At 39.3% G+C, this 14980-nt stretch overlaps 1 protein-coding gene across 1 annotated transcript in view; it reads left to right on the plus strand.

The window, feature by feature from the left end:
• LOC108796980 (bile salt export pump-like) overlaps positions 1-14980 on the plus strand; it is a 55959-nt gene that overhangs the window by 2487 nt on the left and 38492 nt on the right. Inside the window, exons 3-11 of the mRNA XM_018568548.1 lie at positions 817-852; positions 2094-2145; positions 3418-3659; positions 3763-3850; positions 6454-6587; positions 7722-7893; positions 7983-8107; positions 9441-9615; positions 13346-13459. Of these exons, the coding sequence (XP_018424050.1) occupies positions 817-852; positions 2094-2145; positions 3418-3659; positions 3763-3850; positions 6454-6587; positions 7722-7893; positions 7983-8107; positions 9441-9615; positions 13346-13459 (1138 nt within the window). The remainder of the gene's footprint in view (positions 1-816; positions 853-2093; positions 2146-3417; positions 3660-3762; positions 3851-6453; positions 6588-7721; positions 7894-7982; positions 8108-9440; positions 9616-13345; positions 13460-14980) is intronic.

Here is a 14980-nt window from a genome sequence, read left to right on the forward strand (position 1 = left end):
GTATATATTCGCTGCTAAGGGAGCTGACTTCTGCTGTGAAATTTGAGATCTCAATTCTTCCACAGTGTCTGTAGCTGTAGAGGTTAGTCAAGTTAATTCCATGCTTATCAAGGATATGTAACTATTTGAATGTCCATATCATGGCCACAGAATGTATGCATGTCAACAGAATGCAATGACTCAGCTGGTAGACCATGCTCATTCACAAGCATGCCACTGGGGGCCAAATATTATTGCCCATAGCAGAATGGTTTAGTGCAATGCTGGTAAACTTTCTTTATATAAGGGCCTCACATGCAGCCCCTGACACCACCAAAGGGCCACACATTATATTAATTGGATGTAATGATACAGAAAGCTGTCAGAAACTGTAGATATGCAACATGAGATGGTCATATACTAAGAGCATGATACTAGAGATGGTCAAAGAGTGCAAACATGCTTCAGGGGTTGGTCAGAGACCGTGAGCATGTTGTAGAAATTGCTAGAGACCAGGCATGTGCTTTAGCAGACTGTCTGAAAAAATGTTGTCTTCACTGGTCTGAGTAAACACCTAGGTAAGAGAAATACAGACTACTGTCTGTCTGCAAGGGCCCTGGGGACCACATAATAAGTGCCAGGGGGCTGCATGCAGCTTCCAGGCCACAGGTTGGGCACCAGGCGTTTAGAAATCTTGCCTTGTAGCAATGATGCTGGGCACAGTTCCCTTCAAGGATCCATATACCTGAGTTTGAGTTTGCTTATTCTTGTTTTCAGTGCAGGCTTGTCTCTTTAAAACCCTAACTTTTCTTTTTTTCCTTTTTTAAATTTAAACAGAGACAAATATGACAATGGCACATCGAAGAAGAAAAAGTAAGTTTTAGCATTGCATAGAAAATGTCATACTAAAGAAATAAAATGTACTCTTCATGTAATCACGTCTGTAGGTTGGGTGGAATTATTTTTTTAATGCTGAGATGAAACACGGTTTTTAGGATTATTTATTAAAAACTGAGCAAAGAAAACTGCTGCTCACAGCAATCATAATCCTTGTTTCATGGAATAAAGAGAAAAAGCTGTGTTCTGTTTTACTTTGTTCTAGCTTTGGTTAATTCAAACTCAACACAAAACATTTGGAGTGCTAATAAATATTGCAAATTAAATTGTTATACTACTCTCTGCAAAAAGAAGTGATTTCAATGGTTAAAACTGAATTGAGAGTACGCCAAAAAAGCTGATTAACATCACCACATAACGCCCCCTGCAGCCTATGTGCAGAGAATCTACAATTTTTGGTCTCAAACAGTCTATTATCCCCATGAGTGTACCCAATGAGACCAGGATGTCCTCCAACAGTCCCAGTGAGCCCTTGTACTATAAGGCAGGGCATTGTGTATCCCCCTTGTTGGCTTGAATTAAAGCAGGATCTGGCAGATTTGCACTCACTCATTAGCACACTTTCACTGAGATTCACTTTGTGTCATTCAACCTGGAAGAGGTGCTCATGGACGTAAAATCACGCCTTCTCACATGTCTCAGATTTTCCAATAGTGAGATTCCTACCATAAACCCTGACTCTGTCCATCTCAGAGTTTGGGGTGTTATTGTCTACCTTCACCTGTTCCAGCTCCTTCTGTTGCACTCTCCATAGAATCCAACAGGTAGAATGAGACCCCCTTATAATGGTTCAGCATGTGTGTGGACCCAGGAACTCCTCACAAATAGTGTCTTCTATTTAAGATACTGTCCAGTGGTTTAACTCTCCCACATCTGACAGACAGTTTGTGGGGGACTGAGACTTTGGTTGCAGGCAGCACTTTGTCAAATGATCCTATATGGCAATTGGATTTTTGTAAATTGAGATTTGGCTTTTTACTAATAATGAATATATTTTGAGGCTGATTTGCAAGCATTTGAGAATGTTATCCATGTGCAGATTCCTTTCAAATTTCCAATCACGTAAAAAGAAAATAATTTCTTTCATTTGCACATGGTTGGAAATTGAGGTGAATATTCACACAATGTATTGTGTGAACATCCACAACTCCTTTTGTAAATCATTCTCTGTACTGTTATGTTATAGCCATTCTTGAACACATACTATCTTCTTTTAGGCCTAACAAACATGCAGCAGCTGACAGCATACGTGTTGGTTTCTTTCAGCTGGTAAGTTCACTATGTATGTTAGTTGTGTACCACTCTTCTGTATATACCCCTTTCCCTTCTCCCCCTCACCAAATACTATCCTTTTCTGCTTTTAACCTATTCTAAGATAAATATTCAAACTACCATTGCTGGCCCAACCTTTTTCAGACATAAATTGCCTGGCCATCTCTGGCCTCAATACTTTCTATGTCACTGACCTGGAACAAGCATGCAGATAAGAAAGCTAGAGTGAAGTCAAAATATTAGAGCTTTGTGTACTTGTTCCAGATCGGTGACTTTAAGACTATTGAATCCAATAGATCAGCATGACTGACGGGCAACTGACATTTTTAGACTAAGAATCTATTTTGGATAGAGAAGAGTTGCAACCCGTGTCAAAGGTTGGAAATGGTGCTGGTTGGGTTGGTATATAGCACATCTCAGTGTCAGGTAGTTGTAGCTTGTAGGTTTTGGTCCGCACACCCACCTGGGAAGGCAGAACCCACTGTGGCGCCCTCGGAACTTGAGTGGAGAAAAGAAAGAAGCCTCTGGCAAGCAAGAGATGGGACAGCGCAGACTGACCCAGGGTAAGCATGGGCGTCCTTGCTTGGGTATTGGGTGTGGGGCCCCGGGTGCTATATGAAGTGTCTGACTCCTTAGAAGCAAAGTGAATTTGAAAACAAAATCCACTCAATATGATCAGATGGAAAAAAAATCGTAGGGGTTTTAAAGCTGTGTTCTGGAAACATTGTAAAACTGCCCTTGCAGTGGGACTCTGCAAGGGTTGAATGCTCATTTTTGTCTATGGTGACATTAAAAAAAGTAGTTTTACTTACCTTAACCCTTGCTCCCCTGCCATCTGGCATTTCCCCTTTTACATCTGGTGCTCCAGATTGCGGGTGTGAACTTGGCATCCTCACCTACAATGCAGGACTGCTGGTCCTGCATTGTACATAATGATGTCAGAGTATGCCTGATGATGAAGCACTGAAGAAAAAACAGCTAGGGGAGACCAGTCGCATGGAAAGTAGGTGCCTACGGGAGTCACTGATAAAGTAGGTAAAATGGCGTTTTAATGGTACGCTAGACAAAAACAAGCATTCAACCCTTGCAGTGCAAAAGGATCCCCTCTTTAAGGGTAGTTTACAATTTCCTCAGAGTTTAGCTTTAAACATTAATACTTCTTCTAATATAACAAAATGTTTTGGCTTCATGATTTATTCTTATAATGAGAGTGCAGATATGGGTGCTTAGACATTTCAGTGTCTCTCAATACTTGTAATATGCCTACAGTTCCGCTTCGCTTCTGGCTCTGAGAACTGCATGATGGTATTCGGTAGTATCGCTGCAGTGATCCATGGGGCAGCTCAGCCGTGCATGTTATTGGTCTTCGGTGTGATGATCGACACATTTATATTGTACGATATTGAGTTGCAAGAACTGCGAGACCCGAACAAGACTTGTATAAACAACACTATCAGATGGATTAATGGATCCCTTTTTGGGGAATATGAAAATAAGACAACAAGCTGCGGGTGAGAAACATTACAGTTATTAATTGCCTTAATATGTGCCTGCTAATAATTTCAGTTTTTCACAATATTATATGTCAAGTTGAATCATCTCACTTTGTTTCAGCATGCTGGATATTGAAAAAGAAATGACAAGATTTGCAGGCTACTATGCAGGGATTGGATGCTCAGTCCTATTCCTGGGATATGTACAAGTAAGTTCAAATTTTCATACCAGCTTATTGCTGCAATTTGTATAGCATGTGAAGTTGAAGCTGAACTTCAGGCAAGGAATTAAAAACTGGACTAATACTTGTCCTAGGGACATGCAATTTGCATTGAAATTAATTAAAACACATAGAAACATGCATTGGCATGTGCTTACCGCATGTTGCAATGCACTTTGCAATGCTTGTAAAAACGTACTTCAACGCGTATTAATTTGCACCAGTGCTGGGGTGTAAATCAGGACCATGCTATAATGTAAACACAGATTTAGAACAAGTGGTATGTAATTCATAGTTCAGGGTGTAGTTCTGACATGGTCAGGCTAAAACAAATTTGTAGCAGTTTAAAATTATAGCAAATAATGATATCCTTCAGGGGGCAGGGGAAGCTGACATTTCACCTCAGGAATGAGTTCTTAGCCAGTATGTGGGATGTGGAAGCAATATTGGGCACCAGTCACTTTTAGAATTTTTCTAATACTTTATTCCATGAACGGCAAACATAGGGAGAGAGGGTTGGGGCTGTAGACATCTTGGATAACATACATTGAAGCCATACATTGATAAATTGGAATTGAGAGCAGATATTTGTGCCTGTCTATTCATTCTTTGCAACTCACTATGGGTTTTTGGGATAGATACCCAATATTACTATCTGATATATGGAATTAGTACGAAAATACACAAAAGAGTTGAGGTCCTTCTACCTTCCCTGCCTTCCCTATTTTATATATTTTTTCTTTTGATACCCTTGTTGATACTTCAATAACTCTCACTTGTATGTAGCCACTAGTTTTAAAGTGGTGTGTTAGGCATGATCTTGAATCAGTACTAAACTGTGTAACCTATAGCTCTTGGTCTATTGTTGGAGTTGCTTTGTGCATAAGCTCCTTCACTTGTTTCTAATTACCTTGTATTAAAAGCAGGGAGTTTATTTTGCTTTCTGTATGGTATGTAAAAAAATATCACTACTCATGGTGACCTGGGGACTCTGTCTGAACTGTCATTAAGTAATAACAACTGGGCAAGCCGGCCGTGACATCACGGCCGGCTCTGCCCAGTTGTTATTCACTGGTGGGACCTGCTAGAAGACTCTTGCAGGTGTCGGCCAATAGGAAACAGTGGGGCGGAGCTATCTGTCACTGCTAGCTCCGCCCAATTGTTTTTGTTTCTTGTTTTGTCAATCTTTATTTTTTAATTTAACTATTTATGTACATTTTGAAAATATTTTTTAAAACTTTAAAAAAAAAACAATTTTCACTGATTTGCTATTCTGCTTGTTACCACGGAGGTACCGAGCAGAATAGCTGAGCCAGGATGCCACTCGGTGGAATTCGGCTATTCATTCACTGCCATTCGGCCCTTATGTGAATAGGGGCGCACGGCTGCGGGAGCTTGAGCTCAGCCAATCCAGATGTTGGATCGGCTGAGTCGAAGTCCTTCTGCATTTCAACTCAGCCGAACATGCAGAGCATGTTCGGCTGACGGAAGGGCAGCCGAAGGCAGCCAATGTACGGCTGATTTCAGCCGATGTACTGCTGAAATTAGCCGTACTGAGCCGCAGTGAATAGCCGAACGTTGTACGGCTCACTTCACTTCGGTTGGGTTATTCGCTCGGCTGCCTTCTGCAGCTTTGTGAATAACCCCCTAAAGATTTGATATCCAGGTAGGATCCATTTTAATAATAAAGCTGTCAGTGAAAAACCATTAGACAAAACCTGTTCTAAAAGAAATAAGTTGGCTGCCGTAGCTGTTCTTCCAAGAATATTAATTGTCTGGCTGTCTTTGGCTTCAGTATTTCCTGCATTGGAGCTAGAATACAGATTCGAAATTTAGAAAGTCTTTTATACATTTTTTGCCGGTGGGATGTAATACATCCTTGTAGATTGAGTTGCTGCAATAACTTGGCTGAAGAATGATAAGAAGCTTTGTGGATATTCCAAAGTGATTATAACCTTCTGTTAGCTTAGAGTCTCTGTATTGAAGGGGGAGTGACTTGAGGTATTTAGAACAGCTTGTCCTCAACTTTTTACCCCTGTGCAACACTTGAAATAATGGTTAAGGTCTCAGGGAACATCCACTACAAAGTACTATACATACAGCTAAGATACAGTACATTGCTGTGATCAGTGAGCCATAGACAAGATAATAAATTAGAAAAATAAAGAATATGGCGTACGTTACTCCGCTGCTAGGGTGGGCATTAGGCACAAGTTGGATCTTTTTTTTATACTCCCCTACTCTATACAACAAAATTATTTTGGTATTAATCATGACATTAAAATTAGACAAATAATAATGGTCAGAAAAGAAAGAAAATATCTGTAGTGTCCTCTACATTGGTGGCCAGTGGAGAAAAGCACCCTTACATTGGTGATTAGTGGAGGACGATTCCATACACTGTTGATCAAGTGGAAAAGGCCACTCTTATATTCGTGCACAGTGGACAAGGGACCCTTTATATTGGCCATCTGTTGACTGGACAATGAAAAGAGAAGCACTCTGAGCTTCATCACTCTGTCACTGCTCTTTCTCCTTTGAATTTATCCGTTTGTTGAATAGAGCTTAGTCTCACCATTTCCCTCCCACAGATATGCAGCTGGGTCACTGTTGCAGCCCGACAGGTCCAGAGAATAAGGAAGCTCTATTTCCGTAAAGTGATGAGGATGGAGATTGGCTGGTTTGACTGCACATCCGTTGGGGAGCTGAACACCAGAATGTCTGAGTAAGTCATTTTGCTTGATGATGTTTCATAGCAAGGAGATTAAGGTGACCATAAACTGCAAGATGACTGAATGAGCAAATGACATGTAGTTTCATTTCATTCTGAATGCAAATTTGAACACATTTTTATGAATTCAACATTCAGATGCATCTGAATGTTCCAATTTCAATAAGGCCGAATGCAAATGAATCCAAATGTTCTTTTAACGAAATTTCGTATCTTCTGAATTTCGTTAAAATGAAACTAAGTCATACACGTGACTTTTTTTTCCAATCATAAAATCCTGTCCAAAACTAAAACAAAGTTCGAAAAGCTTTGAATCCGAATAACGAAACGAAAAATGGCGTTCAGACCCGAAACACGAAACCTGAAAGAACGTATAATCCAAAATGAGAAAAAAATTTGCCGGCTGAGCAAAATCTGCAATGATGTCTAGATCTGCCCCTTGTCCAATCAGAGAACACCTTGTATTTTTTAATAAAAATGCTAGGCTTACTCTAAATGGCTGCTGTACCGAGCGAGTGATCCCCCCCTCCCCCCCAGGGTTTTCAGAGCAGAGGGGAAGCCGCTCAGCACAGCACAATACCAGGCCCTGGAAGATCACTCTTCCAGGGCCTGGTATGCTTTACAGGATCCTCATGAGCTGATCATGTATGACATACAGTATATATATATCTTACATTGGGCCAAGCTTTAAGGATGTTAGTAGTACATGTAGAGTAAGAGCTCCAGGCTCTTTACTTCGCTGAAAAGGGAATGATCAGTTGTTTGTTGCAAACATATTTTCCAGCTTATTGGCATTTTTTTGCACACATTCTACAACTGCAATACATCTATTCCTATTTGTTTTTACATTTAACACAATGCATTAAATATTGCCTTCCTATTGGTTAATGTATGATTCATAGTAAGCTACACACCAAAAACCATGCACCAAGCACAGCAAATTGACATGTACACAAGCACTGGAACCTTATTATGTCATGAATGGAGAGAGAACAAAGCTCAATCTTGGTGGCACTGTGAGCCCCAATTTAGTACATCAGAATTTCTACATACTTATGTAGCAAAATTATTTTTTTTATTTTTTTTATAAAATCCAATATGTGACTTCTTTGTTTTGTGTTTTCTCAGTGATATAAATAAAATTAATGATGCCATTGCTGACCAAGTTGGGATATTTATCCAGAGATTCACCACATTTCTGTGCGGCTTCTTATTAGGATTTGTCAATGGCTGGAAATTGACTTTGGTTATCATCGCTGTAAGCCCACTGATTGGAGTAGGAGCTGCACTTATGGCACTGGTAAGAGGTCTTTAATCAAGTGCTAATCATAACTCTTTGTTGCCTTATATACTATTCATGCACTTACTGCAATTTGTCTTTTTTACAAGGCTGTTGCAAAGCTGACAGGTAGAGAATTGATGGCGTATGCTAAAGCTGGGGCCGTTGCTGATGAAGTTCTGTCCGGTATTAGAACTATTGCAGCATTTGGTGGCGAGTTAAAAGAAGTTGAGAGGTTTGTCATTTCTTATTTCATCATATCATTAAGAAATTCAGTAAAAAAATGTATTAGACATTTGTGCTTTTTTTTTTTTTTTAAATAGCTTCATAGTGGATAGATTTAATTGCACACAGTGATACACAGGATCCTCTTTGTCCAGCTCTCCAGTGATCCTTAATGATGTGCAGAGCATTGCTAATGTCAGCTCCGCACCCTGCCTCATTGAATTGTAGGTGTAGCGGGATGTGGTGACAACCCTCAGGGGGCGGGTGCTGCACTCACAGGAAGTTAGTTGAATTACCCTTGGCGTCATGCAGCCCAAAAAGAAACCAGTGCTAGAACGCAGAGCAGTTAGTCTCCGCGAACTACACCAAAGATAGGGTTTTCAGTGAAGCTGTCATTAGCCCTCCAAATTCTGGGTGACTGTTAGAAAAAATAGAAAAAAAAATACAAAACTGGAATTGGAATTTAATTACATTTTACCGTTATATTCTTTGAAGATTTATCTCTAACCTAAACTTTGTTATGCTTTAGATTGAAGCATGTGAAATCCCTGTTTAGATTTATATTGCAGTCTGTTTTCCCACTGGAGTGATTATTGTTAAAACAACAGAAATTAATAGAAAATTAAAAATTTTACAGTTGTTACCAAAACAGGAAGTAAAGAGAAACCTGTTCTAGTAATAACTGTCTCCTCACTTTAGAGAAATGTTTTCTCTTTCTTTCTGTTGTGTTTCTGGGAAAAAAAAGTGAATTAAAATATCTGCAATGGAACACAGGCAGCAAATAATAATAACAATAATACATATTATATATTTTTATATAGTTTTGACTTTAGAATAAAAATCAGAGGGGTTTACTTAATAAAGGATAAGCATGGCCATCCCTAGACATCTCGACGCCTGAGGCTAGGAGGGAGGATGTGCTATCTCGCACCCAGGTTCCGGAAAGGGGGGGTTACTTACTCTTCCTTGGTACACATTCCAGGATGAGGGTCCCGCCTATCTCACTGACCATCAATGATTGCCAGGAGGCGGGAGGGACACTCTTAGCAACCTGGGACGCTCCGGCAAGTGTTAGCTCTTAGCAACCTGGGACACTCTGGCAAGTGAGCAGCAGGCACACCTGAACCCCCACCACCACCACGTGACCTAACAAGATGCCACCTGTGGCAATCGCATCAGGTTGCCATATTATAGGGATGGCCTTTAGGATAGGATAATGTTAGACTTTCTAAGCAGTGGTCTCTTATGGATGAATAACCTGGTTGTCCTAAGTCACAAATGCCTTGCAATTATCTTATATATGCAATGCTTTCTGAGGTTGTATTTTGTTTCATTTCACACAGGTATGATAGAAACCTTGTCTATGCTCAGCGATGGGGAATAAGGAAAGGCATTATTATGGGATTCTTCACTGGATACATGTGGTTTATAATATTCCTCTGCTATGCTTTGGCATTTTGGTATGGATCCCAGCTAGTCCTTGATGAAGAAGAGTATACACCTGGAAACCTGTTACAGGTAAGGACGTGTTCTCAGTGTGGAGGTCTACATAGTCTGAAAGAAACCTGACCTAGATTGTATTTATAGAACATTATAGAACATTTATAGAACCTTCTACTTTTTTGTTACCTTTCTGTGCTCTTAGGTATGCTTTCCTGAAGTAGAAAATGCTTACTTTGCAAAGTAATCATTTTTAAATTATGTTCACTTTTAATGCTGAAGTGGAAGGGAGATTGAAAAAAACTGGATTGCTTACATGTGATTGGATGATTGAAGTGAGCACAACTTCACCTTATTCATCAAGGTTAGGGAACATTCACTGTTTAAACCCCATTGTATTTTACATTTTAGTGACTATTGATTTACTAAAGGTAACTAGGTTGTTCACATTGAAAGGGAATTTGCACTTTGCTTAGTGAATGTGGTAATAATGCACTTTGCACAAAATACCCAATCACATGCAAGGAAAATAAAGAAAACAGGATTTTTGCTTGCACATGATTGGATGATGGAAGTCAGCAGAGCTTCAACCCATTCACTAACCTAAGGGGAAATAATCCCTGTAAAGTGGAACTTCCCTTTCAAAGTGAACAGCATATTTGCATTTATTAAATTAACCCCTGTGTGTGAAAGCAGTACTAATCAATCTGTATCTGTTGCACTTACATTTCAATCCACAGATGCCTGCTACTGCCAACATTTGCTGGCTGGCACGGCTTGGTAATTTCACAACAGCTTTACTAATAAACTAATAACTTCACTGATAACATTTTTTTTCTTAGCATCATTAAAAAAGCCCCTTTTGCTAGACCATTCATTTTAACAACCTTCCCATAAAAGTTTATGTGTATTTTACATATGTTATGCATGTTATTTAACTGTAAAAGCCTGCCTTGTGTATGCATCCAAAAGCCCTGATACTGCTGCTGGGCGTCACCATTTTGGATGTGAGGCCCGCAACCCCGGAGCTGTAACTCACGTGTCATTCTATAGTATTTCCCTTCGCGTTTCCCCTGGCAGCTAAGTTATATAGGTAAGTGAGGTAAGGAGCTGGGTCAGCACAAACAGTAATAAGGCACTCCCAGAAGAGGAGAGGACCATGACAGGCAAGAAAGGAGGGGGCTGTGCTAGAAAATCGACTCTTTCAATAGAAGTCAACCATACTTTATAATAAAATACTTGTTTTTCTTTTACCAGATTTTTTTAAGTTGGTGACAGGGTCTCTTTACAGTAGAGCTGTGACCAGGTTAAAGACATCCAGCTATGTACATATTGTTAAAGCAGAAGTACAGCCTCATTTAAAGCCAGGCAAAGTGTCATCTTAGCCTCTATTTGGATATTTGCACATGTGATCAGCTATGACACCAGCCATTTGAGGGCTTGAAAGTTCAGTTGAGAGCTGAAATAAGTACATTGGCAACCTTGACAGTTGGCATGGCTTGAAAGTAACTGCTTTGGGAGACATTGAAATTGGTGGGTCTAGTTCGACTTTAACAAGCAGCAAATGAGCTGGACTGCAGTGGAGAAAAGTGAGGTCAGTGAGGTTCTGCTGTCTGGCAAGGTTGCGTATACCTTGGGACTGGATGGTGGAAAATACAAATGTGTATTTAACTGTCTGTCTTGATTTAAAGGACAATTGTACATCTGGAACAGTTGTTCTTTAAATGAATCATCACAACACCCCCTTAGTGCAACCAGCCTGGTAAAATACCTAGTAAAATAAAAGGAAGGGATAATAATGAAAAAAAGGTCCAAGCCAGGCTCTTTAGAGCCCACCATAAGTATGGTTCATCTATAGGAATGAATGGGGCTAGGGGGCATCTGCGCAATAAAAAGAGCACCCAGTGAGGAGGATTACACTGCAAAGGCTGTTTGATGCAGTAAAGATCCGAAGGTAGGTAAGTGTTTTACCAGGCAGGCTACATTCAGGGAGGTGGGGAAATTAATTAAAATACATCTGCCATAAAAGTAGAGTTGACCTTTAAGGGTACATTTATAACATTAGCAAATGTTTCCTAGAGAGCACTAGAATTTCTTTGATTCAGTATATTTGATGCCTGGAGCTGTTCTATACTTATCTCAAAGTAAAAGGCTGCTAAGAATTCAACACTCACTGCATATATGTTAAGTAAGTCTTTTCCCTCTGGACTACTTGCTGAAGTTCTTTCTCTGTATATTATATTCTCTACTCTAAAAAATATAACTTTTATTGTCTTTTCTAATTTAAATAACTCCATTGTTATCTGACTTTCATTAAACTTTTAAAATATATATTGATGTTCTCCTTGTTTCCACATTTTTAATGGTATTGCTTAATTAACCTGCCCAGTCAAGCTTTGTGCAGGAGTTCTGGGGCTGGGAATATAAAAACCTTGCTCAAGGTCGCATCTTAAGTCGATGGTAATTAATATTGCACACACAAAGGCATGACTGTAGGCATTGCAACCCATGCAAGATTGATTTATTCACTCTGAAATTGGTTTCAGCAGTTACAGAGGATAAACGAAATGTGTTTTTCAGGTAGGGATCCAATCATTTAGATAAGTTAATATTACATTTTAAAGGGGATCTATACATTTTCATGTGTTTTGAATACATATGCAAAAGCGCTCAGCTATTCTTATTAACAATAGTCTATAAAAGAAAAAACTTGATCCTATGTTTTGCTTGAAAATATACAGTGCCTGTCCAAAATGAAAGTCACACACTTTAATATTTAGTTGGACTGCCTTTAGCTTTGATTGCGGCATGCATTCGCTGCATTCGCATTATTTCGATAAGCTTATGTAATGTCACAACATTTATTTCTGTCCAGAGTTGTATTAATTTTTCACCAAGATCTTATAGTGGTGATGGGAGAGTTGAACCTCTGCGTTACGTCTTCTCCAGTACATCCCACAGATTCTCAATGGGGTTAAGGTCTGGACTCTGTAGTGGCCAATCCATGTGTGAAAATGATGTCTCATGCTCCCTGAACGACTCTTTCACAATTTGAGTCCTATAAATCTTGTCATTGTCATCTTGGAATATGCCTGTACCATCGGGGAAGAAAAAATGTATTGATGGAAAAACCTGGTATATTCAGGTAGGCATTTAACCTCATTTTTGGGCTACATAACATTGCTCATACTAGACCTGTTATCCCATGGATGCTTATGACCTATTTGCTTAACTAAATTCATGTGGTGATATTTTTCTTAGGACTGGCAGTGTATATGCAAATGCTCACGTTTCACATATACTCTGCCTTCTAGTTGTAAATTCCCTGAGCCTCATGTCACTAATACCACTCTGCAGAGTCCCCTGAACTCTGCTCTGTCTGGGTTCAGTGGACTCTGCAGTCTGCAGTGACGTAAAATCACTACAATGCTCCTAGTAGATAGACCCCGCGTGATCTCTTCTTAGGCTCTAGGCCATACAAAGGAATTCGGGAACATAACATTTTTAATCTTTCATGCAGAATTAGTTACTTTTTTTTTTTTCCTCACAGTAATGTGATCTGGTTCTCTTAACATGTGTATTATTGATTCATGGGAAGTGTTCATTTAATTCACAGGTTCACTTTACACTTTACTTTAAAGAGGTTGAAGTACTGCTGTAGCTCACAGTCACATTTACACAAATATATATGATATACCGTATATTAATTTGCTGGTTACTTTTTTCCTTTCTGGAGATCTCCACCTTCCACACTGGTTAACTATACTGATGATCAGTTAAATATTACCATAGACTTTATTTATCCTAGGTATTTTTTGGTGTCCTGGTGGGTGCTTTGAACCTGGGACAAGCGTCTCCCTGCTTACAGGCCTTCGCCTCAGGACGTGGAGCTGCAACAAACATTTTCGAGACCATCGACAATGTAAGTTTTTCGTCACCGTGGCGTGTGATAGCTGTCAGATACGGCAGATATCAATCTGACACATGTAGTAGTCATAGTGATTAATCACAATGTTTCTTTAACTGGCTTCAGTAAACTAAATATAACTGGTAGCTGTGTGCTACCGAACTTTGCCCATCATTATTGTTTTTTTATACTATTTTACTGAATATGCATCCAAATGGAATACAAGCCTTTTTTAAGGGCCGGTTCAACCACAATATACAGTGGTGGTTTTTGCATCCAGATTTACCTACCAGTGCCTTCAGGTACCGCCTCTCTTATTCTACTGCCCCATCCTCTCACCATGGTATAGCACCCCACACATGATTGAATTGGTTCAGCCTACCTGATCATACTGCAGAATAGGACAATCCACAATGATATAGTGAGATAATGCATATTATTCTATTTTTAACTGTGGACAGTTGGAGTTTTACATATTTATGTTTTGATTATTTGTTTTAAATATTTACATTACATCTTTGTTTTTTTGTTTTACAAATAAATGTATACTACAGTGGTGCTCACAGTGAGTGTTATAGGATTGTTTGCCTGAAGTCTCTCTCTCTCTTCTGAGCACAGCAGAAGGGTGAGGGGATAATGCACTCCTTTGATTCATTTAATTTGCTGAATGTAAATTTCAGCTTGATCTATTGAGCCCTGTGTATATAGGTAAACAGGTGGAAATTACTGTCCTGATTGACATCCATTACAAAGACAAAGTTACATTTTAAAGCAACTCTGTCATTTACAAAAGTCCAAAAAAAGTTGTTAGCTGCAGATAAATCACCCTGTGAAGTCTTCGCAGAGACCTGCATTTATGTGAGTGTAGATCTTCTGTGTTCCCCACAGTGCTTAGTGGTTCCTCATGCTGCTGTCCTGTAGAGAGATTGCGGTCAGTGAAAGGAACCACTAAGCATTACGAGGAATGCAGGAGATCATCAGTCCCTGTACAGACTTTAGGGAGTGATTTCTATATAATGAAGTGGTGTAGCAGGAAAGGTGAGTATTTACTTACTTCTTTACTGCTATCAACTTTATTTGGACTTTTACATAAGTGACAGAGTCATTTACTACAAGCTAGACTATGGAGAGACTGGTAAGTGCAATGATTTTCAGTATTTTTATACTGCTACTCCCCACATGATGTCTTTCAGACAGGTGGTTATTTAACTGTTTAGAAAGCTGTTTTTCTTCCAGATATAAAACACATGATTTTTAGAGTTGTGCTTTCCAGAATAGAACCAATTTTATGCTCAAATACAGCAAAAGGCCAGGTAAACCCAATAGGATCATCTTCGTAAGTGCACTTTTCTTCTGCCCAGAGATGATGTATGGCCAATTTTACACATTGCTATTTTCTAAACTACATCTCCTACAGTGTGTGAAGTGATTTTAAATGTCCTTCAGTTCTTACTGCGGCTCTTCATGGAAGAACCTATAATAGTTTAGAAGCAATTACATTTGTTTGCAATAACTGTATATATATATATATATATA

The sequence above is a fragment of the Nanorana parkeri genome, unplaced genomic scaffold (assembly GCF_000935625.1).
Source record: "Nanorana parkeri isolate BGI_ZX_2015 unplaced genomic scaffold, ASM93562v1 scaffold1206, whole genome shotgun sequence".
NCBI classification, from domain to species: Eukaryota; Metazoa; Chordata; class Amphibia; order Anura; family Dicroglossidae; genus Nanorana; species Nanorana parkeri.